The 22893-nt window shown below is 54.7% G+C and overlaps 1 protein-coding gene across 1 annotated transcript in view; it reads left to right on the top strand.

Annotated features, from left to right (window-relative positions):
• The window catches only part of MACF1 (microtubule actin crosslinking factor 1), a 110466-nt gene that overhangs the window by 31697 nt on the left and 55876 nt on the right, over positions 1-22893 (top strand). Inside the window, exons 33-52 of the mRNA XM_082777530.1 lie at positions 180-335; positions 566-654; positions 1108-1243; positions 4213-9462; positions 9960-10109; positions 10514-10729; positions 10839-10988; positions 11777-12010; positions 13480-13629; positions 13727-13960; positions 14565-14792; positions 15207-15728; positions 16081-16257; positions 16643-16766; positions 16902-17110; positions 17242-17559; positions 18350-18516; positions 19512-19668; positions 20448-20565; positions 22221-22283. Coding sequence (XP_082633656.1) covers positions 180-335; positions 566-654; positions 1108-1243; positions 4213-9462; positions 9960-10109; positions 10514-10729; positions 10839-10988; positions 11777-12010; positions 13480-13629; positions 13727-13960; positions 14565-14792; positions 15207-15728; positions 16081-16257; positions 16643-16766; positions 16902-17110; positions 17242-17559; positions 18350-18516; positions 19512-19668; positions 20448-20565; positions 22221-22283 — 8848 coding nt within the window. The remainder of the gene's footprint in view (positions 1-179; positions 336-565; positions 655-1107; positions 1244-4212; positions 9463-9959; positions 10110-10513; positions 10730-10838; positions 10989-11776; positions 12011-13479; positions 13630-13726; positions 13961-14564; positions 14793-15206; positions 15729-16080; positions 16258-16642; positions 16767-16901; positions 17111-17241; positions 17560-18349; positions 18517-19511; positions 19669-20447; positions 20566-22220; positions 22284-22893) is intronic.

Raw genomic sequence — 22893 nt, 5'->3', positions numbered from 1 at the left:
GAACTCCATTCCAATCATCCAGGCTCGTTTCCTGGCACCCCAAGGATGCTGCTTGGCTTCTCTGACGTCCGCCCTCAGCTTTTCAGTTCCACATTTAGGTTGTGTTGCTCCTGAGAGCCTCTGTGCCTCTGGACAGCTGGGACCCCCTCAACATGGTTGTCTTTCTCTTCTGTTTGCAGAAAGTAGTGGAGGAAGAGAAGCAGGAGCATGTGGACAAGGTGAAAGAGCTCCTGGGCTGGGCCTCGGGCTTGAGGCAGAGCGTGCAAGGCAGGACGGCTGCTGCCAGGAGCAGCAGAGAGCTGGGTGACATTGAGAAGTCCATCTCAGAGCAGCAGGTAAACACAGGGCCTTCTCTGTCCATCTCTGACCAATGCATGTTACATGTGCCTGTCCTTGTTGTATCACGGCGTTATTCTGCTTCCAGGAGAGCTTTCCTACATCTCTAATGACCAAAAGCCCTGAGGCTTCCTATGGAATGTTTTGTGAGGGCAACTGTGAGGCTGTTTATTTAACTTTAACTCTTTTTTCCACAGCTGAATTAAGCTTCCTTCTGCTTTTTCAACAGGCCCTCAATGAGGAGCTGGCTGCAAAGAAGGAGCAGGTCTCTGAGGCCATCAAAACTTCACAAATCTTCCTGGCGAAGCACAGCCACAAGTGAGTGCAGCCTGAGGAGGGAGGGAGGCAGGGGGAGCAGAGGGGGGGAGCTGAGGTACCTTGAGGTGGGTGCTGGTGGGCTGCTGCCCTCAGAGCCCAGTGCCTGATTGCCATTGAAAAAAAGTGCCTAGCTGCACAGGAAAGTGGCCGTTTTTCTCATCTGCAACAACTATGAGCTATGAAACCTGTTTATTCTTTTGGGATAATACTAATCCACTTTAGCAGTGAACCAACCCCGAATATTTGGGGATTTGGTCATTATCATGCAGGTCAGTCTCTGCCGAGCACAATTACTGTCCCTCATTTTCACTGTGCCAGGCAAAAAGTAGGGCAGTGTGAAGAGGAGGCTCATTGTGGGTTTGGCCTTTTCCTTCATGAGAAAACCTCCTTCATTCTGCAGAGCTGGGAGATGGTTTGTCTAACTTCCCTGAGAGTTTTTCCTTTCCCTTGCAGGCTTTCCCATCAGGAGAAGGAACAGATTTCTGCTCAGATCGCTGCCCTGAAGGACACCTACCAGGCGCTCTGCAGCGACTCCACGGAGCAGCTCCAGCAGCTCCAGAGCCAGCTGGCTCAGGAGGCAGAGCACAAGGTACTGGTCCCCGCTCGGCCCGGTGGCCGCACCTCAGGGTGTGAGCACGGTTGTGCTCGGTTGTGTATCTCATGGCCACCAGCCACTCCTGCCCATCAGCTTTCTTACTTGCATGTGGTTGCCTCCCATCTCTTCTGTCTGAGCTGAAGTGGCTGGGCTGGGCTGGCCACTGGTGGCCGACCAGGAGTCGTTGACCTGCTGTTGCAGGTCCCTGAGGGAGCTGTCCTTTGTGATGCTTTCAGTCAGAGCTGTGAAAATTTTGGCTTGCTCACGTGGTGGGCAAAGAGGAAAATGGAGTTCTGTCCTGAAAGTGGTGCCCTTGCCAAGCCTGTCTCCTCCAGTAATGCCCATGTGGTGTTTAACCAGGGCGGGCTGTGGCTCGCAGTAGGCACACGGAGGTGGGTTTCTGCAGAGGCACGTTCACCTCCATGGCCTCACACATCTCAGGGCCTGGCGAGGGATTTGTTTGGGTTGTGCCTGTATGAAGTTGCCCTCCAAGTGGAAGGGGACTGCGTTGTCCCACCAGGCCCCCAGCAAACACGGGATCTGCTCTGCCCCCAGCTGGGCCCGCTGGGGCCCAGTGCTCCTGCCAGTCCCGTGGGGTAGGGGGGCTCCAGGCGCGTCCTTACTGCCTCTGTGCTGGTGTGAGCTGTCCTCAGTCGTTCACAGATATACATGTACGTGTTATATAAGTGTATATACATGTGTCGATGGATATATTTGTGTGTTTGCTTGCTGGCTCCCTGTACTCTGAAGCAACGGCCTACTCAGATCTGGACATGGTGCGGGTTTGGGCTGCTGGGTCCGTGAGTGAAGCCCAGCTCTAGCAGATCAGGGGAAGATGGGGATAGGGCTGCTTATCCGAGATCTGTATCTCCAGCTTTCACTTAGGAATACAGCATCTCCCTTTTGAATTGGGCTTCCCAACACATTTTGGCTGTCTCCGTGCAAGTCCCGTTAGCTGCTGTCTGGCAGAGTGAGCCTGCAGTGCCACTGCCCCGCACAGCAAACCTGCTCCAGGCAGTGGTGGTGGCAGCTCAGCCATCGGCTTCAACACCTCTGCCACTGCTGCAGCTGAGAGAAGCCTGCCAGTGGAAAGGACACTGTTCCCTTTCCCTTTTCCTCCCTCCCGGGCAGGAAAACAACCTTGGTGTGCAAGCCTTCTCCTGGGGCCATTTCCCTGCAGCAGGAGCGTGCTGTGGGGCTCAGGTCAGAACAGTTTTCACTCACGCTCTCGACAAAGCCCAGGAAAAGAAACAAGATGGCACTGGGGCTCTGCCATAGATCCTTGGCCCATATATGAGATTGTTATGTGGCTGTTGTGTGGTACAGTTGCTTCATTGTACAGGGAGCATGAAGGACTCTTAACATTTGCTTGCTGGAAACATCCAATTGTCAAGACAGAGGTTATAAAAGTAAAAAAGAAAAAAAAAAGCAAAGCAGAACGCGCTAAATTGAGCATGATGTGTCCCTGTACAGTTTGTGTTTCACGTCAACTGTTTTTAAGATTAACTGACATCCTTGCTTACAAGTTTAACTAACCCTCCGGGACTTAAACAAAACACACAAAGTGAAAGAGGACGACCTGTGTGTGGGGTTCTTTTTGCAAACAAAACAGTCGCATGCTGGACGCTAACACCAAGCTTTACACTGTGTGTGATACGGCTGAACTGCTCCATAAGGCTCTGTCTTTAACTGCTCAAGGCACACCCTGCAACTCTGGTAAGTAAAAGCCTTTTACTCCCCTCTCTCCCATCTCCTCCTTTATCATCCTCTTTCTCCTCTTCTTCTCTGTCTTTCAATGGCTTGTTCATTTCCAAACACGCATGTCAGAGTCTGGTGATGCTGGTGGGAGCTTGGTGTTTCCCAGCAGACCCACCCAGCCTCTGTGGCTGGGGGAGCTGCACGCAGCGTGGTGGAGGTGGCATCCTCTGCCGTGCCACTGCTCCAAGGCACCCGCCTGCCTGGGCTGTCAGACTTCTTGTTACCAACATCTGAGTTCCCAGGGATCCAGATTCACTCCTCCCGGTCCCAACAGAAATATTTTAGTGCTTGGGCCAACTTTACACCTAAACCGTGCAACTGGGAGAAATCCAAAGGTCCAGAGCGCTCTTACTCTGTGTCGTTATCTGAATTCTTCCCCTCCCCGTGGGGGTGCCAGAAGGAAAAGGCCCAGAAATACCAAAGTTAGCTGGTCTGTTCCCAGTCTGTCACTGTCTCCATGCTGGGAGCGACAACTTCTTATATTTCTTCCCTTGCCCTAAAGAGCACGGCTGCCTCCAGGTGCCGGAGCAGTTGGATGTGCTTGAGGAGTTGCTGTGCATGTCAGGGCAGTGCCCATGCTCTCGTGCTTGGCTGGTTGTGGTGCTGGGGAGCTGCTCCATGGCACGAGACCCCCAGTGTTCCCTGGGCATCCTTCATTAAAGAGCAGGATTTAAGCATGGCAGGAATCAGGGTGGAAACTGCACTGGGAGAGCTTCCTGGATACCCTGAAGTGACGTCCTTGTTTTTTGTTGTTGTTTTTTTTTTTTTTTTCTCTTCTGTTAGTACAAAGTGGGATTCATGTTGTCTTTATTTTTTTTTTAAATGGAGTCGTTGGACAGTTTTGGTGTGTTTGTCGGTTTCCTTCCCTGTTTCTCTGTGGAGCATTAGGAACACGTCTGGGTGTTGCCGCTTGCTGTTTTACTGCATTACTGGTGGTGGATGTTGGAAGCATTTGGGTGCTGCCCTTGGTGATGGACTCGCTGTGCATCAAAACTCACTGGCAACCTGAAAGCTAGCAAATGCACCAATTTGTGTGCTGCAATGCCTTTGGAATTGCATTTTGAAGACTTTGGGACTTGCTTTCTAGCCTGTTTGGGGTTTTGAACCTTTTTTTTTTAAACTGGTACCTCCCTAGATCTCATGCAATCCAAGCACTGGAAATGTTTGATTTTGGTTTGATTCTTTTCCTTCTCTTTCTGTTCTAGGGCAGCGGAGCAGTGGCGGGAGTGATCGATCTTGGCACAGTAGAAATATTCCCCGTTTTTGGTGCCATGCAGAGAGGTCTGATAGATCAGGATACTGGCCTTGTCCTCTTAGAGGCCCAGGTTATTACATCCGACTTGGATGTTCCAGAGACCAGTGAAAAACTCTCCCTGGAGGAAGGTCTGGCAAGAAACATCATTGATCTCAGGACATTCCAGGTGCTGCAGGAATTGAAGGATGCTCTCCAGCAGGTGGATGAAGTCCGATGTGAAGGGAGGCAGCTCCTACCTGTTGCTGCTGCAATAGAAGAGGGGAGGATTAGTGAGAGCATTGGGCTAAAGATTCTTGAGGTTGAACTCGTCACTGGAGGCTTTAAAACCCCTCAGGGCAGAATCAGCATGGAGACAGCTCTACAAGAAAGGCTCCTTACCCCACAGCTTTATTCCAGACTGCTGTCTCACCTGGAATGTGGCAAGGATTTGATTGACCCCAACACTGCAGAGAAAATCAGTCTGCCAGAGCTCATGCACCGATGCATCATCCACCAAGAGACTGGACTGAGGCTGCTCCCAGTCAAGCAGCTGGCGGGTGGGATGGTGAGCTTGAAATCGGGCAGAAAAGTCAGCATCTTCCGTGCCGTCCAGGAAGGGCTAATAGACAGACAGGTAACAGTGAGGTTGCTGGAAGCCCAGCTCTTTGCTGGTGGCATCGTTGACCCCAGGACAGGGCACAGGCTGACTGTGGACGAGGCTGTGAGACATAATTTAATTGACCAGGATTTGGCATGCACACTTCTAATCCGGCAGCTCCAGACAGGTGGCATCATTGATACAGTCACAGGAGAGAGACTGACCATTGACGAAGCTGTAAGGAAAGAGTTGGTAGCACCAAGGATTGCATTGGTGGTCCTGGAATCCCTCTGGTCCTTCATGGGGCTCCTGTGGCCAGAGACGGGAGAGATCATCCCAGTTGCAGATGCTTTAGAGCAAGGAATTCTGTCCACAGAGCTGGTTTACAAGATTCTCAGCAAGAGGCAACTCATTAAGGCTGTCTTTATACCAGAAACCACAGAGGTGTTGTCCTGGAGGAAAGCAGTTGATCATGGCATCTTAGAGAGAGACGTAGCAAAGAAGCTGAAATCAACAGTCATACCTGATGTCATGGCCAGCGTGCAGCTCACTGGCTCTCCAAGCAGAAGCAGGAATGGCCAGAGCTCCTCTGGAAAGAGTCCCACAGGTCACAAAGAGCAAAGTGACCCTCTGCTAAAGAGTGACGACGAAAGGCTGATGTTCCACTTGATGACCCACAGCTACATCAACATCCACGATGGCCAAAAGCTGCTCTTGGTAGATGGAGAGTTGAACAATCTCGCTAAAGCCCTCATCCAAACCCAAGAGAATGGATCCTACAAACATGTGTTGGAAGGGAGTGAAAGCTTTGAGGAGACAAAGGCAAATGCAGCTCTTGAAAGAGAGCCTTGCAACGGTTTGGCTTTGCAGCAGCTTGAGTTTCAATTTGCTCCTTCAAAAGAGCAAAGCGAAAAGGTCCTGCCACCCAGAACTGCTTTGGAGAATGGAGAGGTGGTGATGGGACCTGGAAGCCTCCCATTGGAGGGTGCAGAAGATATCCTGCTTGTGGAGGACAAAGGGCAGATATACACTGAACAGGCTACCTTCCAAAGTGAGACTGAATCCAAACTTGGTAGAGAGCAAATTGCTTCTACAAGCAAGGACAAACATCAGGTGAAATTATCTGTGCCAGAACATCCCAGTGATTCTGGTAGTGGATTCAGAGAAACGGAAGAAATGACAATTGAGACAGAAGAGTCCAAGCCTATTGTAGTAGGTGGAGTGGAAAATATTAAAGATCAGAAGAGGACTTTGGAAATTGGGGCAGGTGATGTGAAAAGCGAAAGCCACATGTTGGTGGGTATTTCTGAAAGTACAGAGAGACTGGGAATAATGGCAGAGAGGTCTCAGGATGAGGAGGAACCTGAATTAGAGGTGGAAGATGTTAGAGAGATTTATTTGCTAAAAGAGGAAATAATACAGAATGGCACGGTGGGAGGAGAGGAGATTGTGCTCCTTAGAACTGGACAGGCTGAGCAAACCGAGAGGCACGCTGAAAGCATTGAAGGTGTATTGAAAGTGGAAGAAGGAGAGAGGAAAGAAGCGGTGGGTGCTGAGTGTGTTGATGACACATCCCTGCCAGCCCCTACAGAGCAGGATGAGGAGGACACTTTGGAAATGTTGCTAACACAGCTCCAGAGTGGTGGCATAATCCATGAGCAGACAGGAAAGACTCTTCTTCTAAACGAAGCGGTGGCCTGTGGAGTGGTGCCTGGCCACACGGCAGTGAAACTGATGGAGAAGATGAAGATGTTCAGTGGCTTCTTTGACTCACAAACATGTGAATCATTAACCACCGAGGACGTCATTGAAGAAGGTTTAATGGATGAGAAGCTTCTCCAGAAGGTTCTCGCATCTGACAAAGCCATAAGCGGTGTTCTTGACCCAGGCAATAACTTTGTCTACTCTATCAAGGATGCTGCCGCAGTTGGCCTCCTGGACAAGGAGACGGCAATGAGGATCTTGGAAGGGCAGGTGGTTACTGGAGGGATTGTTGACTTGAAACGTGGCAAAAAAATATCAGTCACGTTGGCTTCAAATCTTGGCCTCATAGAGCCAACTAGTCAGAAAGAGCTGGTCAAGCTGGAGAAGGCTTCCAAAGGGAAAGGCACTGATGAAGCAACCAGGCAGAAGCTCATTAGCTTGCAGGCTGAAACCAGTGGAATCGTGGATCCCAAAACCAAGCATCCTTTGACTGTTGCTCAGTCTGTTGAAAAAGGGCTCCTTGAAAAGGAAAAAGCATTTGAGCTCTTGACCAAGCAGATTGCAGACGGAGGAATAATTCATCATGTGTCCGGAATGAGGCTTTCGGTAAATGACGCGATGAAGCACGATTTGATCAATCAAGATTTATGTAATGAACTCACAAAGGCTGAGAGCGTGTGCCTGCATGAATACGTTCATCCAGTAACGAAGGAGAAGGTGCCCTTGCCCCAGGCAGTAGCAGTAGGGCTTGTTAGTCCAGACTTCCAGAGAAAAGTGCAAGAAATCCAGGCCGGGGGTGGAAGCATCCTCGATCCTGTTTCTGGTCAGAGACGGGCGCTCTGCCAGGCGGTGAAGGAGGGCTTGCTGCCCAGGCAGGTTGTGGAGAAAGTCCTGGCGTCTCCAGAAGTGAAACAAGGCATTGTAGATCCTGAGAACTGCATGCTCGTGCCCTACTCGGAGTTCATAAAGAAGTGTAAAATTGACATCGAATCCGGCCAGAGGTATTTGGAGGTCCATCCCTTCAGAGCCATCAAGGATGAGGTGACGGGGGGCAAGCTGACGTGTGCCCAGGCGGTGAAGCTGGGGAAGGTGGACCCCCTGCCCACGCTGCGGCTGCTGCAGGCTCAGGCCGACAGCGGGGGGTTTGTGGAGGGCACCGTCAGCGAGAGGCTCTCCCTGAAGGCTGCTGTGGAGCAGGGGCTGCTGGATGAGGAAATGGCCAAAGTCATCGCGACCAGCCAGATGAGGGGCGGAGGAATTGTCGATGCTAGCAGTGGAAAAAGACTGACTGTGAAGGAAGCTGTTGAAAAAGGCCTGATTAGCCAAAAATTAGCTGCCGCTCTTCGAGACTCACAGATATCCGAAGACAGATATGGTTCTGAGGTCCTCAAAGCAGATAAACCCCGCCTTTCCCAGGAAAAAATGGAAAAAACACCTCCAGAAGAGGAAGGTGTGGTCCTCCCTAGCAGTGCTGCAGGGAAGCCCGGTGGTGCTGAGCACAAGGCCAGGTCTGAAGCTGCGAGCTGCGGCCTGGCTGGGGACACAGCCGCTGCTCCTGCCACGTCCCCGGTGATGCCAAGGAAAGGAAAACCAGGACTGCTTCCTCAAGAAGCTCCAGGGGATGGTGTCACACATCAGCGAGAACAAGAGGCTGAAGTGGCTCCACAACAGCCCTTAGTATTAGGCACAGCACCTCTCTCTGAAGGGACAGCAGCGATAAAGGCTACAGGGAAGGGGGTTGCAAAAAGCAGCTCCCATGTGAGAGTGGCCTGGGGGCAGGAATCGAGGGGGGAAGCAGCAGATCAGGGAACAGGGAAAGTGGAAGGGTTGGGGATTGAGGAACAGCGGTCGTTCCTTGGCACAGAGGTGCCTCACGGTGCTGAGGGCGGCACGGAGAGGAGCAGGGAGGGGGATCTTAGTGCAAGGGGGGTTGTGGCAGGGGAAGGTGCAGTGAGGGGGCAGCAGGCAGCAGGCCTGGCTCAGGCAGTACAGGCAGCCCCGAGGAAAGCTGTTTCTGTGGGTGATGGGAAGGAAGAGCTGGGTCCTACAACGTCCAGAGAACCCCCTGAGACTGGTGTCCCTCTGAGGCCAGCAGGAGATGAGCTTGCAGATGGAAGAGCTGTCAGGCACCCTGTAGGAGAAGCCCCAAGACTGGATGCAGAAGCAGATCGAGAAGAAGTAGGTGAAACTGAGCGAAAACCTACCCAGAAACAGAAAAGCAAGAAAAAGAAAACAAAGCAGAGTGGTGTCCCAGCGGACAGTGCTCAGCCAGAGAAATCTTCCGTGGAAAAGCTGTCCCTTCCTGCTCCAGTAGCCAAAGAAATTCCAGGGAAGGAGAGGGACTTTGTCTCAAGTGCTCCAGAACCAAAACTTGAGAGAGCCACCAAGGTTACTGTGAGGTTGGCAAAAGATGCAGCCAAGCAAAAGCAGATGGAGAGCAGCAGGGATGACAAAGAGAAGCCAATTTCTGAGAAAGATGAAGCAATCTTCCCAGGGGACCAGGAGCTCCCAGTTTTCCCAGAACAAGGGGAAGCTCCAGTGGTGACAAAAGGTCAGAGCAGAAAGGGGCACGATCTCTCTGTGCCACTTGAAACGGAGGAGAGGAAGACCCAGGAAAACGCTGAGGTGGGAACCAGCAGCGAGGTGCTCACCACAGCCCCGGCAGCAGGAGAAAAACCAGATGAGTTAATCATCAGGGAGGAACCCGGAGAGGTTCAGGAAACCTCTGCAACCCTGGAGCTTGGAGAAGGCACCCCACAGGAGCAACCAGCAGAGCCCAGCACAGGCCGAGCCGGTGCCCCCGAAGCGCCCCAGGAGAAGCCCCGGCAGCCAGGACCTGGCGACCGGGGCCTGCTCCTACCCGTGATCGTGGAGGGGGAGCTGCTGGAGACCTCGACAGAGTCTGCGAGACCAGCCCAGGTGGGTGACTGCTTTCTGCTGTTTCAGCATTTTTACGTGCTTTTTGTATATGTTTGATGTTAAATTTGTCCCAGGTCCTCGGCGCAGAGGGGAGCCAGAACGTGAGTCGTGGATGTTTGGGGCTTGATGTTACAGCATCAGCTGCAAAGGATTTGGCAAAGGACCCAGTGATGTAGGGCTGGAAACACTTGAGGCTTAGTTGTGGCTTCTTTTTGCGAGAGCATTACTTACAAATGACTAATAAGAAGGACCATTTTTTGGCACTTTTACTGTAACACAATAGATCTCTTGCCATTTATAAGCTTATGCTGGAAAAAGAGCCATGTACTCTATTTTTCCTGTAGTAAATCTTGTAGATAAGGCTACCAAGTGGAAAGTCCCTGAAATGGAATGCTATTAAGAGATTGCATTTATATTTTTTAAAAGAAGCAGATATATGTATAATTGTCTGTTTTCTCTCTAAACTTGAGGTTTTGTTTTACCATTTGATTCTGTAGATCAAGTTCAGCAAGAAGATGTGCCTGGAGCACGACGAGAAGCTGATCTCCTATCTCTCCATGCTCCGAGATATTGAGATGAGAATTAAACGTGTGCAGCCAGCAGAGCAGAATCTGGCCGCCCTGCAGGACCTGCTGCAGCAGGCTGAGGTGAGCGCTGCTGGCACCAGGCAGGGCCGAGCTCTCCCCTCCTCTTCCCAGCACTTCTCAGGCTTCCCCTTGTGCCTCCTCCCTGCTCTGGGAGCAAGCGGGGCGTTAGCCTCAGGCTGAACTGGCATTTATATTCAAACCCCATCTCTCTGGCACTCTGTCTGGCTTACCTTCCTCTCATGCTTAGACAGTAACCTAAGTGTGGCTGAAATGAATTTTACAGCCTGGAGAAAGACAGTTGAGTGCTGGCAGCTGAGCAGGGCTGCATGAACGGGTCGATTGCAGTGAATCTTGCCAGCAGATACACGCGGTGTTTGGAGCTGGTTCTCCAAAACCTCTGCAGTGCTATCACTTTTGGCAATGGGAAGATGAACCATAGACTTAATGATGCTGTCTTGCCTCAGGCCCTGGGCGCTGAGCTGCAGGAGCTCAGCTTTCCAGTGAATCAGGAGTTGGACGCCGTGAAGTGGATTGTGGCCAACCCGCCTGAAGAAGTCCCTGAGCAACTACTGAAGGCTTTGGAGAAGGATGCCAAGAACCTCCAGAAGTCTCTGAGCTCCGCGAGTGATATCCTGGAGTCCCGGCTGCTAAACCTGCGTGGTGCAGCGGAAACCCAAAAGGTAGAGCTGGCAGCTGTCCCTGCTGCCTGCTGTCCCCCCACCCTGTGCATCCTGGTGCTTCCCTGGAGTGCCCTGCTCCTTGTCTGAATGGTGCACTTCTGTTTTTAAGGCTAAAATCATGACGCATCACGAGACTCTCCAGGGTAAACTGCAGGAGCTGCTGAGCTGGGTCTCTGGCACTGCACAGTCGCTGGACGGCAGCGATTACCACCATGGGATGGATGCAAACAGCCTGAGTCGCTGCCTCCAACACTACAAGGTAACCATGGCGATGCCCCTAATCCTTCCCGATGGATGGAGTTGCTGTCCTCTGTGCAGAGGAGAAGCTTTTAATCCTGCTCCCCTCCTGGAGCCTTGGTGGGTTTGCCATTATCCTTCGTTGCAGGAGGAGCAGCAATATTGTATTTGCTCCAAAGTCATTTGTTTCCACAATGCATGAACCATCTGCTTTGGCCGTTATGGGAACACGCTCAAATGCAGATGTGTGTGGTGGAGGCTGAGCAGCCGGCAGGGATTCCTGTGAGGCTGAGAGCTGCTGCCTCCAGGGGGCCCAGCAGCCCCCTCCATCACACCTGCCCCGATCTCCATCACCTGTATGCGGAGCCCAGGCCCCCCTCCACAGCCACTCATCTTGTAGCGATAGCTCTCACGATTTGGACAGCTCAGCACCTCCTGTTTGTGGGCAGTCAGAGTCAGGGGACTGAAGGCTGAGAGCCTCTGGTACCGTGCGTGGTCATCACAGACTGTGCAGGGCTGCCAGCGGCTCTGGACCTGGATCATCCTCAGGGGCAGCCTCACACGCAGGGCATGAGCAGTCTCTTGGCAAGGTGCTGGAGGCCTTGCTTAGCAGAGCATTGAAGAATTGTTGTGACAAGGCTCTGTCACTTCAGTGCTGTGTGCTTTGGGTCCCTTGGGATTATGGAGTACAGCGCTCAGTGACACAGGGCTTTTTTGGGCACACACTGCTGCCCGTGCTGCTTGTGTGCCCCATCAGAAGCTGGCAGTGCAGAGCAGTTCAGCCTGACGGGTCTTTTCTCGTCCCTTCAGGAGCTGAAAGAGCCCCTCGCTGACACCAAGGCTCAGCTCGATGCCACCGCCTTCGACATCCAGTTCCTTATCTCGGAGCACGCCCAGGACCTGACCCCTCAGCAGAGCAGGCAGCTGCTGCGGCTGCTCAACGAGCTGCAGAAGGCGTTCCGGGACCTGTCGGAGCGCGTGGCGACGCAGGTCGAGGTCCTGCAGGTCTGTCTCCAGCAAGCGGAGCAGACAGATCAGGTGAAGGTTGTGGCACAGCTGCTTCCTGGCTGCAGTTTGCTCACTCCAACACTTTTCCAGCCACAAGAGTGTGCGCTGAGACACCTCGTATCTGGGATTTCACGTGCATGCCACTCACGGTTTATGACTTCCCACTGCACATCATGAGCTTCCTCTAAAGTCTTTCTTCTTCCTACCACATAACTCCCAAGTGGAAAGTTGCTTTCCTCCCTCGAGGTTGAGCCCTGTCAGAGGTCTGGGTAGCACAGCTGGGAGTCCTCTGCTAGGCACTGAGTTGGTTTGGGCCAGGTAGAATAAACCCTGGTCTCTGCAACCCCACCAGAAAATCCCTGTGCAGAGCTGGCACCACAGGCAGCCGGCAGTTTTAGTGTCTTACTTTTACCACACAAGACAGGTTTTGCTGACCTAAAGAAACAGCTGATGGTGTATCAAGGCAGCTGGTAGCTGCAAAAGCAAGTCCCCAGGTCTCTGCTGCATTCATGCAGCACTCATCACTGCATGGATCCTCTTATTCAAGACAGTATTAATGTGTTTTTTTTATTAACAGTTGCTCTCTATAACTCTTGCCTGTCCCATCTGGAGTGTGTGTGTATATTAACCAGTTTGCTTTGCTTTTTCAGATTGAGTGTGCGCCCATCCTAACCCAGGAAGAACTCGCTTTGCAGCTGAAGAGCTCTTAAGAAGGCTCTTTCAATTTGCTTCTGTTGTTTATCTTATGACTGTGAGAACCAAGCACAGTGTTTTGCACAAGTTTGTACATCACCTTGCTGAAATGCCCAGTGAAACTCAAAAACTTTTCTCTGCCCTGGGGAAGGGAACAGAAACGTTGCAGGGACTCTCAGGTCACATCATGCTCAATTGCTCAAACAGGCGCTTCTGTGTTGTGCTCTGGCAGCAAAATGTAGGAGCTGGATCGGCTACAGAAACGCTTTTCTCTCTCCTGGGCTCCCTCTCCAACCCCAGTGTCTAATAGCCAACCTGCCTTAGGTTGTGTGGGGCTCCACAGTGGTGCTGCCTGGTGCCAGGTTCTCACCTCTTATTAGATGAGGTTCTGATGCAGTTTTAATGTTCGTAAGGTTGAACGGAAAAGGCACAGAAATTTCTGGTTGAGCTCTCCCAAGAGAGGACCATGTAAACTGGAGCGTAGCTCCACGTGGAGCTGGACGGGGTTCCTAAAACAGTAAAACAGAGAAACCTGCTTGAATGGTGGCAAACGTGCACTGCACAGCTCCGGTCCCCCAGCACTGCTGCTGGAAAGGGGCTTGGACCTCAGCCCCGTTCCTGCAGCGTGTAAACGTGAGAGGGGGAGAGAGCCCCAGGAGAGCTGCAAAAGCTGCTTTCTGTGCTGCATCCTCACCTCCAGGAAGGTGCTCCAGCTGTAACCTCTTGCCTTGCTTTTCAGCAACGTGCGTGGTGGAAGCGCAGCCCCGGTACTAACTGCCCCCTCTCCCCCTTCCCTCTGCTCTCGACCGCAGACGCTGCAGGAGCAGCAGGCAGCGCGCGCCCAGAACCTGGCCGAGCTCAGCACCTGGCTGGAGGCAGCAGAGGACACGCTGGCCGAGCAGCAGCGAGCAGCCAGTGAAGGAGACCTGTCCACCTTGCAGCAGAGGCAAAGCGACGTGAAGGTCAGTGCTTCAGAAAGGGGGGCTGGGAGGCTGGGGGGGCTTGGCACTGCCTTGGGAGCACTCAGCGCCTCACGGCATCGTGCTGTCGCCTGCCCAGGAGCTGCAGAGAAACATGCACACCCGAGCCGCCTCCTTCGCCAGCATCCTGAAAACCACAGAGGAGTTCTTGGAGGAGAACAAGACAAAGATGGAGCCTGGGGAGCTGGCAGCACTGCAAGAGAAGCTTCGGCGTGCCAAGGAGCAGTACCAGTCCCTGCAGGAGAGGACAGAGATGGCCCAGAAGGAGCTGGAGAGCGCTGTCACTGCTGCGGTGCAGCAGGAGACTGAAAAGGTAACGTGATGGGCTGCAGCCCCTGGGCCTGGCTGAGATGCTAAGTGAGGTCTGGTCAGTAGAATCAGATTCGTTCAAGGCTCTGGCTTTCTTCTGGGCGATGGAACATAACACAACTTACTGCTCCTCCCTGGCTGTCCTCTGGGTGGGGTGAGGCAGTGACACTGCTCCCTGGTGAAGTGCCTTGAGAGCAGCAGGCACAGATGAGCTGGCTGTGGGGGAGCTGGGGACAGTACAAAGCATCTCACTCTGCCTTTAGGTTGGCTCTTACTGTGAGCACTGGGTATCTCCACATGCTTGTGAATTGTGTCTCCATCTGTACGTGTGGAGTCGCAGCCCTTTGAGCTGGGGCTGCCTGGGACCCTGGGTTGTAGCAGAGTGAGAAGTGCAACATAACAGAGGCCAAGTTTGTTCACAGCCTCTTTGTACCCTCCCCTTATCAGAGTCACAAAGTGTTTTGAGGGTCTCTGTCTCAGGTGTTCGATGCAGTTGGAAAACAGTTCAGGGCTTTTCTTCTGTTCATTTTTGTGTCCGTCCCACATGCAGCAGTTTTCTGAATATGATTGAAATGGCTCATTCTTACCGGGAGCCTTTGTGCTTTTAGGTGAAAGCAGCCAAAGAGCTGGAGGAGAACAGCAATAAGATCGATTCCCTTCTGAGCTGGGTGGCATCACTGGAGCAGAAGGGCGAGCTCCTGGAGTACAGACCTCACCCCATTGAGCCAGCACCAGGGGCGCGAGCAGGGCAGGATGCTTGGAACGTCCCTGATGGCCACGTCGTGGAAGCAGACAGCACTGCTGAGAACCTGGACGAGCAATACGAGAGGCTGAAGGTAGGGCTGCCACCTCGTCCCTCTCCAAGCTAGCTGCCTGCCTGTCAGTGTGACAGCAGGCTTCAGTGCTGCCACACACTGCCTCCAGCTGCCTGGCCTCCAGAGCACTCGCTCGGGGTGGTTTTTCCTATGGGACACTCGGGAAGACTGTGCCCAGCCTGGAGAATGAGTTCTGGGTGTTGGTGGGCTGGTGTGGTGGATATGTCCCATGGCACGGTGCAGCCGGGGTAACAAGAGCACGGTGCCCCTAATGAGAGGGGGCTACGTCTGCTGCCCCGGGGGTGTTCCCCTGCCTTGCTGGCAGCACCAGAGCACGGGGGCACTGCAGCGCCTTGCTGCGTCCACCCATGAGCCTGCTGCTGGTGGTGTGGGTGCAGATCTCCTCGGTCACCTCTGCCTGTCGGCGTGTTTCAGGCCCAGCACCAGGAGCTGCTGTCCCAGCAGCAGGACGTCATCCTGGCGACGCAGTCGGCGCAGGCTTTCCTGGACAAGCACGGCCACAGCCTGCCCGGGGAGGAGAGGGCCGTGCTGCAGGGCCGGCTGGCGGAGCTGAAGGAGCGGTACGCGGCCTCCCTCGGCCAGTCGGAGACGCGGCTGAAGCAAGTGCAGGTGCTGCGGGACGAGCTGCAGAAGTTCCTGCGGGACCACGGGGAGTTCGAGGCTTGGCTGAAGCAAGCGGAGCAGGACCTGGAGGGGATGTCCAAAGGGGACAGCGACCCCGCGTCCCTCCGGCAGCTGCTGCTGCGGCAGGGCAGCTTCTCGGAAGACGTGATCTCTCACAAAGGGGACCTGCGGTTTGTCACCATGTCGGGGCAGAAGGTGCTGGATGCTGAGGGAGCCGCCAGGGATGCAGGGTCCCAGCCGCTGGCCTCAGGAAGCGTGGTGAAGAGCAAGCTGGAAGACGCGACCCAGCGATACACCACGCTGCACTCCAAGGTATGGGGAGGGCTTTGCGAGGCTGGGAGTCAAACCTCGGGCGCTGTTTTCCTCGTGTGTGTGTAGAACAAGCAGTGATGGCAGGGGGAGGCTTCCCTCAAGAGTGGCTGCACTTGTAGCATGCACATAGCTTGGAGGACAAGGATTGTCTTCTTCTGGGGTTTGTGCAGGAGTAACTCTTAGTGTTGGTCTGCGTGGTGCTTCCTGTAATTGCTTTAACACAGGACAAGAATGTTTCTTTTGTTGTTTTTTTTTTTTTTCTCTCTAATGATTCCTGTGCACTTTGTAGAGGTGCCCAGGTTGCCCCGTTCTTGTGAGCACCCTGCCATTATGTCTCATTCCTCCTTTGCAGTGCACCAAGCTTGGCTCCCACCTGAGCACCTTGCTGGAGCACTACCAGCAGTTCCAGGAGGTGGCAGAGTCTCTCAGGACGTGGCTGCAGGACAGCGAAGCTGCGGTTGGGAAACTGCTCTCAGAGACGGTTTCTTCAGATCCTGCCGCTCTGCAGCAGCAGCTCGCCAGCGCTGGGGTACGTGGTCTGTGGGAGATCTCCTGGGGGGAGCACTGGAGTCTGTACAGGAATTTGGCCTCTGCTCTGGGCAGCCTCAGTACTGGAAGAGATTCCATCTGTTAGCCTTTTTTGCTGGTTGAATGCAATGTATGCCTGCGGGCTTGGGAAGTCCCCGCACTGCAGATGAGGTGGAGCCAGGCTGTTCTGAGAGGTGCTGGATGTCCCAGCGGGATGTGGGGGGAAGGTTGGGCTGTCCAACCTGCGTTATTTATTTGTGGGATTTTTTTATGAACTGAACAAGGATCCTCAGGGTCTGAGTGGAGCACTGGGCTCCCCACGGGTGAAGGTCTCTTGTGTGTGACTGGCTGCTGATGTTGTCTTGTCTTGCCTTGTGTCAAAGCAGCAGCTGCAAGGAAACCTCGCTGAGCATCAGGTGCCGGTGGAGAAGCTCCAGAAAGCAGCTCGTTCCCTCCTGGAGATACAAGGAGAGCCGGCCCCTGACCACAGACACGTTCAGGAAACGACAGGTACAGCTGAAAGCAGCCAGCGGTGTCAGCAGGGGTGGTTGGGAGAGACTGAAAGCAAACCAGGAGGGAGGATGCCTGAAGCCTAACACAGCTGAGCTCTGTGCCATTTACTTCTCTTCGTGCTGATCTCCCCAGATGCCATCGTGAGCCGCTACCAGAGCCTCACCCAGCAGATGGCCGAGCGCTCAGACCTGCTGCAGAAATCCATCGCCCAGTCCCAGAGCGTCCAGGAGAGCCTGGAGAGCCTCCTGCAGTCGGTGGCTGAGATCGAGAAGAGCCTGGGGGGAGAGCAGCCGGCCGCGCTCTCTTCCGCCTCCATCCAGGACTCGCTGGCCACCAACGCGGTAAGGCTGGGCCCTGGTCTCCCTCGCCTCAAGTACACGGGGCTGCCTGCGGTGTCTCTTTGTTTGTGCCAGTTCAGTTTTGCTCAAGAGTCTTCCTAAAACGGCATCCTGTCTGTGTGTGCTCACAACAGAAGCTGAAGCAGGACATCGCCAGGCAGAAGAGCTGCCTGGAAGCCACCCGCGAGATGGTGACACGGTTCACGGAGGCGGCGGACAGTGCCACAGCCTCTGCCCTGCAGGGCAAGCTGGCCGAGGTGACGGAACATTTTGGCAGGCTGTGCCAGCAGCAGCAGGAGAAGGAGGAGGCGCTGAAGGGTCTCCTGCCAAAGGTTGAGCAGTACGAGCAGCTCTCGGAGAAGCTGCAGCAGTTCACAGAGAGCAGAGCGCGGATGTTGGCATCTGGAAACCAGCCCGACCGCGACATCGCTCGCTTCTCCCAGCACATCCAGGTGAGATGTGGCTCCCCTGCCTGAGGGAGGGAGAAAATTCCACCCGTGTAGGGTTCCGAGGGCAGTGCCACCCTGTTGTGATTTCTTCCTGGTTCTCCCAGGCCACCAGGGGCTGCAGGACCCACGGCTGCTGCTCACTTGGAGCGATGCTGGAGCAGCTGAGGCTGTTTCCAGCAGGGAGAGCTGGGAATGGCATTTCCCTGGAGCCAGCCTGATTTTCTGAAGGGATCAGTCTCGTAGGGGCCAGTCCAAATATAGCAAGGCTTTACCAGTTAAAGGCTCCACGGGTTAATAAGCAAAACCGCCCAAGCGTTGGCAGCAAGTGCAGTGCAGGATGTGACAAAGCTCTTGGCAATGCAGTGGGTCCTGGTGGCTGGTAATGGCTGCACAGATTCTTCCCTCAGGTTCCCTACAAGTGCTTTGCTACGGGGCATGGTTTGGCCACAGCCTCAGCAATGCTCTAAGCTGGCATAAAACCGGATGCTTGTGCTGTGAGCGGGTTTGGCTCGGCCTGGTCTGGTTTGGGTTTCCCCATCACACTCACTGTGTGGCCTCAGACCAGCACCAGGGAAGGTGGGACCTGCTCCCGCAGCTGGTTGAGGAATTTGCTGAGCCAGAGCCTCAGAAACCAGCAGGCCTGAGCCCTGCCCACCCGCCTGGCACTGGTGCAATTCATGGCACTGCCCGCAGAGGGTCTCCAGCTCACCAAGGCACAGAGCTGTCCCCTTCGTCCCCCCTGCCCAGGTCTGCTGGTGGGGGCACGGTTGGCATCACCCTTTGCTCTTGGCAGGAGCTGAATCTGGAGCTGAGGCAGCACCAGGAGGACCTGGCGGCCCTGGAGCACCTGGCTGCAGAGCTGGGCTCCTGCGGCTTCGCGCCCGGTGCCTCCCTGCAGCAGGAGAAGCTGCAGAGCCTGAAGAAAGAGTTCCTGCAGCTGCAGAAGGTGGCAGAGGAGAGGTGAGTCCTAGTGCCCCGTCTGCCCCCTGGGAGGCTTTGCAGGCAGAGCAAGCCCCCGTGAGATCTCCTTTCCGCAGGGGGGCACGAGCGAACTCTTCCTGCCTCCCTCCTCCCACACCAGGAGACGTAACGCAGCTCGCTCCAGCTGACGCTTTAAAAAAAGCCTGGCTGGGGGCGTTGTGAAAAATTCCTGGTGCCGCAGGAGCTGGCGTTCGTGCGTCTCGGAGCGTGTGGGCTGCCACCGCTCGGTGCTGCGGCCGGGAGCATCTCACCCCGGGGGGAGCGGGTGCTGCTGGAGGGTCGGGGCTGGCCCCGGGCTCTGCAGGAGGTGACGCAGCAGGGCTGTGTCCGCAGAGCCCCTCACCGTGGGGATAAGGAGAAGCTTTTAGCAGCATCCTAAACTTGAGTCAGAGTGAGCAAGGTTGGAGCAACAGCTCGCCTGCGTCCCCAGGGAGGGCACACCTCGCAGGCTGCATCTCCGAACTCCCTGGTGAATGCGAGGGAGGCGATGGGAAGAGGCAGAGGAATTTCCTGATAATCCCCAGCAACTCAGCACCACGCAGCGTGCTGCCTCTGGCCGGCTGCGTGCAGGCTGCCCACAGCTGTGGTCAGTGGGGGAGCCAGGCGGGGGGGCTGCCTTGTTTTCCCCCCAGGGGCTGAACAGAGGAGAGCCGATGGCAGTGCCTGGGGCGGTGGGAAGGAGCCCTGCCTTCCCCAAAGCCCCGCTCCCCAAAAAGCCCCGTGCAGAGGGGGTGCAGGCTGGCAGGGGAGCTCCACGTGAGCCAGCAGTGCCGGGGCAGCTGCCACCAGCCGAGAGGGGCAGACTGCAGCTTGCACCCCGTTTTGGCTGGCACTGCATGTGCTTGTTCCTAAGCAACATCGGATGATAATAATAAAAAGACGGGCTCCTGGAGACTCAACTGTGCTACATTCACGTGGTGGTAATTGCAAGGCAAAGCACGAGCTCTGACTCTCTGAAACCTTTTCACTCGCAGAGAAAGGGATGCATCGTCCTGCCAGGAGCAACTGGACGAATTCCGAAAGCTGGTTGGAGCCGTGAGGAAGTGGCTGAAGGAGAGCGAGGGCAAAGTGCCGCCCGCAGAGACCTCGCTGGGCACCCAGGAGCTGCACAAATGCAGGCAGCAGGTCCAGGTGGGCAGAGGGAGCTGGAAACAGATTGGGAAAGTTGGCAGCTGGTGCGAAAACCCTGGAACATGGAATAAATTCCAGGAAACAGTATTCTGGGAGGTTTTTCATGCTCTCAGTAATCCTGGGCTTCCCTGCACTCACTGCTGGGCTGCAGCCCCCTCTGTGTGGGCATCTCGTGGTCCCTGGTGTGCAGGCAAGGGAACAGAGTGAAGGTCCTCCCGCGCACAGCCTCATTTCCCTTCCCTCCTTCCCACCTGCTTTGTCGGGGATTTGCGAGTTTTTGCTGAGTGCTTCTCCCTGCGAGACATCAAAGGCAGCCTCCTCCGCTCATCTCCGGCGATGCCTGAAATGAGGACAATTCAAGGGCTGGGCTGGGAGGCCTGGCAGCATCCTTGTGAGCCACCGTGGCCTCAGGGCTCCGAGCTGCAGGTTCACACGGGGGCTCTGCAGAAAGCCGTGGGACTGCACTCACACACGGCTGGGTAGCACGGGGTGGGAGGGAGCCCCCAGAAACAGCAGGCGGGAGAACAAGGTGTGACAGACACACTGCTCAGGGGACAGCTCGTTACTCTTTGATTTCCACTGGCAAAAATACACACCGAGACACCCACTCCATGCACACAGTCTGCAATGTGCCAGCGTGCCCCAGCGATACGCAGGCGGTTTGCTGGGGGCTGTTTTCTCAGCTCTGTCCTGGTGCCACCAGCTCACAGCGGAGGGGACCGGGCTCCCCGTTTCCATCGGGGACAGCACGGGTGAGCGCAGCCTTTGCCTCCCAACAGGATCTCCTGGAGGAGTGGACGGGGAAGGGGCCGCAGGTGGAGGAGATCGGCCGCAAGGGGACCCTCCTGGAGAACCTGATCGTGGAGATCACGGCCCCCGACAGCCAGGGCAAGGCGGGTGAGTCGCAGCCCTGCTCGCCACCCATTGCAGGGAGCTGGCACCGTGCCTGCTTCCTCTGCTCGCTCTCACTGCTCCACAAGCATCATTTCAAAGCCCACATCAAGCAAAAAATGGGGCTACCTCCCCTGTAACAAACCTTAGAGGACCAGAGGTGGTCCAAGTATCATGGGGCTCAAGAGCGGTGGTCAGGTTGTTGCATTTATGCATCGGCCGTGTGCTCTGGGCCCACCAGTGCCAGGTAAGGCAGTGTGGCTTCCTTTGCTGTAGTGTAACGAGCACTGAAGGAGCCTGTGCTTGCCACGGGCCCAGCTCATGGCCATGCCTTGATGCTCGGCCAAAGCAGAGGAGGTTCGGGTCCTGCAGGGCAGTGTGCTTCAGCCTCCTGGGGCCTGAGATGTTTTAATCAAACTCCAGAATGCGGGTTTCATATCTGCATGAAATTGAAGACTGATATTCAGACATGATTTACTAGTCTCCTTTTTGGCTTTACGTCTATGAAGCAATGAGATTATGTCTGGTTTGTTTGGAACCCAACTAAAAGATGTCTTCCAACTCATGAGAACAAGTCTCTGGACTCCCCTCACTGATGGGCCTTTATGGGAATTTAGTCTATGTTTGTTTGTTGGGGTTAACTTGATTTGCAGTTCAGTGGGAAGCCTCCAAGAAAACTAGGGAGAAAGGCTGCAGGCGGGTGTGTGAAGGATGCGGGAGCTGGCAGCAGTGTGAGCTGAACCCCAGCTCCTGTTTCAGTGACGTTATCCAGTATCTTGTGTCCTGGTGCTCACTGAAGGTTCTAGCATTTGGGGTAGCTGACCTGATGTCTGTGCCAAACCTGTTCACAATATGTGCGTGCTGCCAACCTGAAATTTTCCTGGGAGTTTTAATTTGGAGCTTGCTCATTCCCTGCTCTTGAGGCTTGTTGGATGATATCACCAGCGCAGGGGGCTGCCACGCAGGTTACCGTTCCCCTGTACAAACCCAGGGTAACATTTGGAAGCTGCAGTCCCTTACATCCATGAAAGTGTTAAAATGTGTGGTTAGAAAGAGAGAAGCTTACTCGATGACGTTTCTGCAGAATCCCCTTTTGACTGTGACAGTAACTGATGTCTGCGGTGTGTCCCACAGAGGGTCACTGATGCATCGTGCGTGGTGCCTCTTCGCAGAGAGAGCGTGTCTGTGCACCAAGGCAGCTATAAATAGATTCATTCCATAAGAAAAGGAGAACATGGGGGAGTTAATTTCTTTAGGGGAGTTAATCTCTTTAAATGAAGGCAGTATAAAGCCTCAGCAGTCTCACTCGGTAATTCACAAAGTCATGGTGAGGGCAGCAGCTTTTCTGGGGCGTCTGGAGAGACGTGGGGGGACAGCCGTGGCCCCAGTGCTGCGGGCTGTGCAGGAACCTCATCCCACGGACTTGATGAGCACAAGGCAGTGGCCCCCCAGCGCCGTCCGTGTGCTTGGTGCTGCCGTGCTCTGTCGGGGGGGGCTGTGTTGTCCCACGCTGTGTTCGCAGGCTCGCGCGCCGGGCTGCATCCTCCTCGCGCGGCGCTCCCGGGCGGTGGAGGCAGCCCTGCCTGGTGTTCATCGCTTGCTGTCCGCATTCCTAACACGTCTGTCTTGTCCCTCTGTCTGTCCCCGTCCCCTCTGCTCAGGTTCTGTGCTGCCCGCTCTGGGAGGGCCGGTAGGCAGCGTGAACGGATACCACACTTGCAAAGGTGAGAGCGCTGTGCCGGCACGCGCGTGCTGGGGCCGTGTCCTGTCCGTTGTGTCTGTGCCTGCTGGCAGCGCTGTGCATTTCCATCCGTGAGACAGAAGTCACAATGTGACACCACCAGCATCCCGTAGCAAGGGAAATGAGCCTGCAAATGGGCTTCCTAATTCCGAGCAGCGCTGCGCCACGGGACGGGCAGGTGGCTGTGACCGGGGACAGCGGTCAGGCTGAAGGACGGAGCCGGGAGGGCAGCAGGCGGCTCTGGGCAGTGACAAACCCCTGGCACCCCGTCAGGTGGTGTTATGGGCTGATAAACGGGCGATCGTTTTAAGGCCTGCAATTAAATTTATTGGTTCTAAGGGATTATAATGCCATCCAACCCTTCAGTTTGAAGAGCAATTTTAATTACTGACCGTTATCTGCTGTTAGTTCACCGGTTCAACGAGATAATAGCTGCATAAAAATGGCTTTATACCTTGGTGTCACGTTACTTACCGCTGAATTGGCAGTGACATTGCAGGAGTGGGGCTCAGCTTGCATCAGCCTCTCAAACATGAAGGCGATTGCTTTGTTTGCAAACTGTCAGCACACGAATGTTGTGCAAGGGGATGAGC

The sequence above is a fragment of the Aythya marila genome (assembly GCF_965140915.1).
Source record: "Aythya marila genome assembly, chromosome: 22".
In the NCBI taxonomy this organism is placed as follows: Eukaryota; Metazoa; Chordata; class Aves; order Anseriformes; family Anatidae; genus Aythya; species Aythya marila.
Note: the sequence above shows the minus strand (reverse complement) of the source record. Positions and strands in the feature narration are given on the sequence as shown.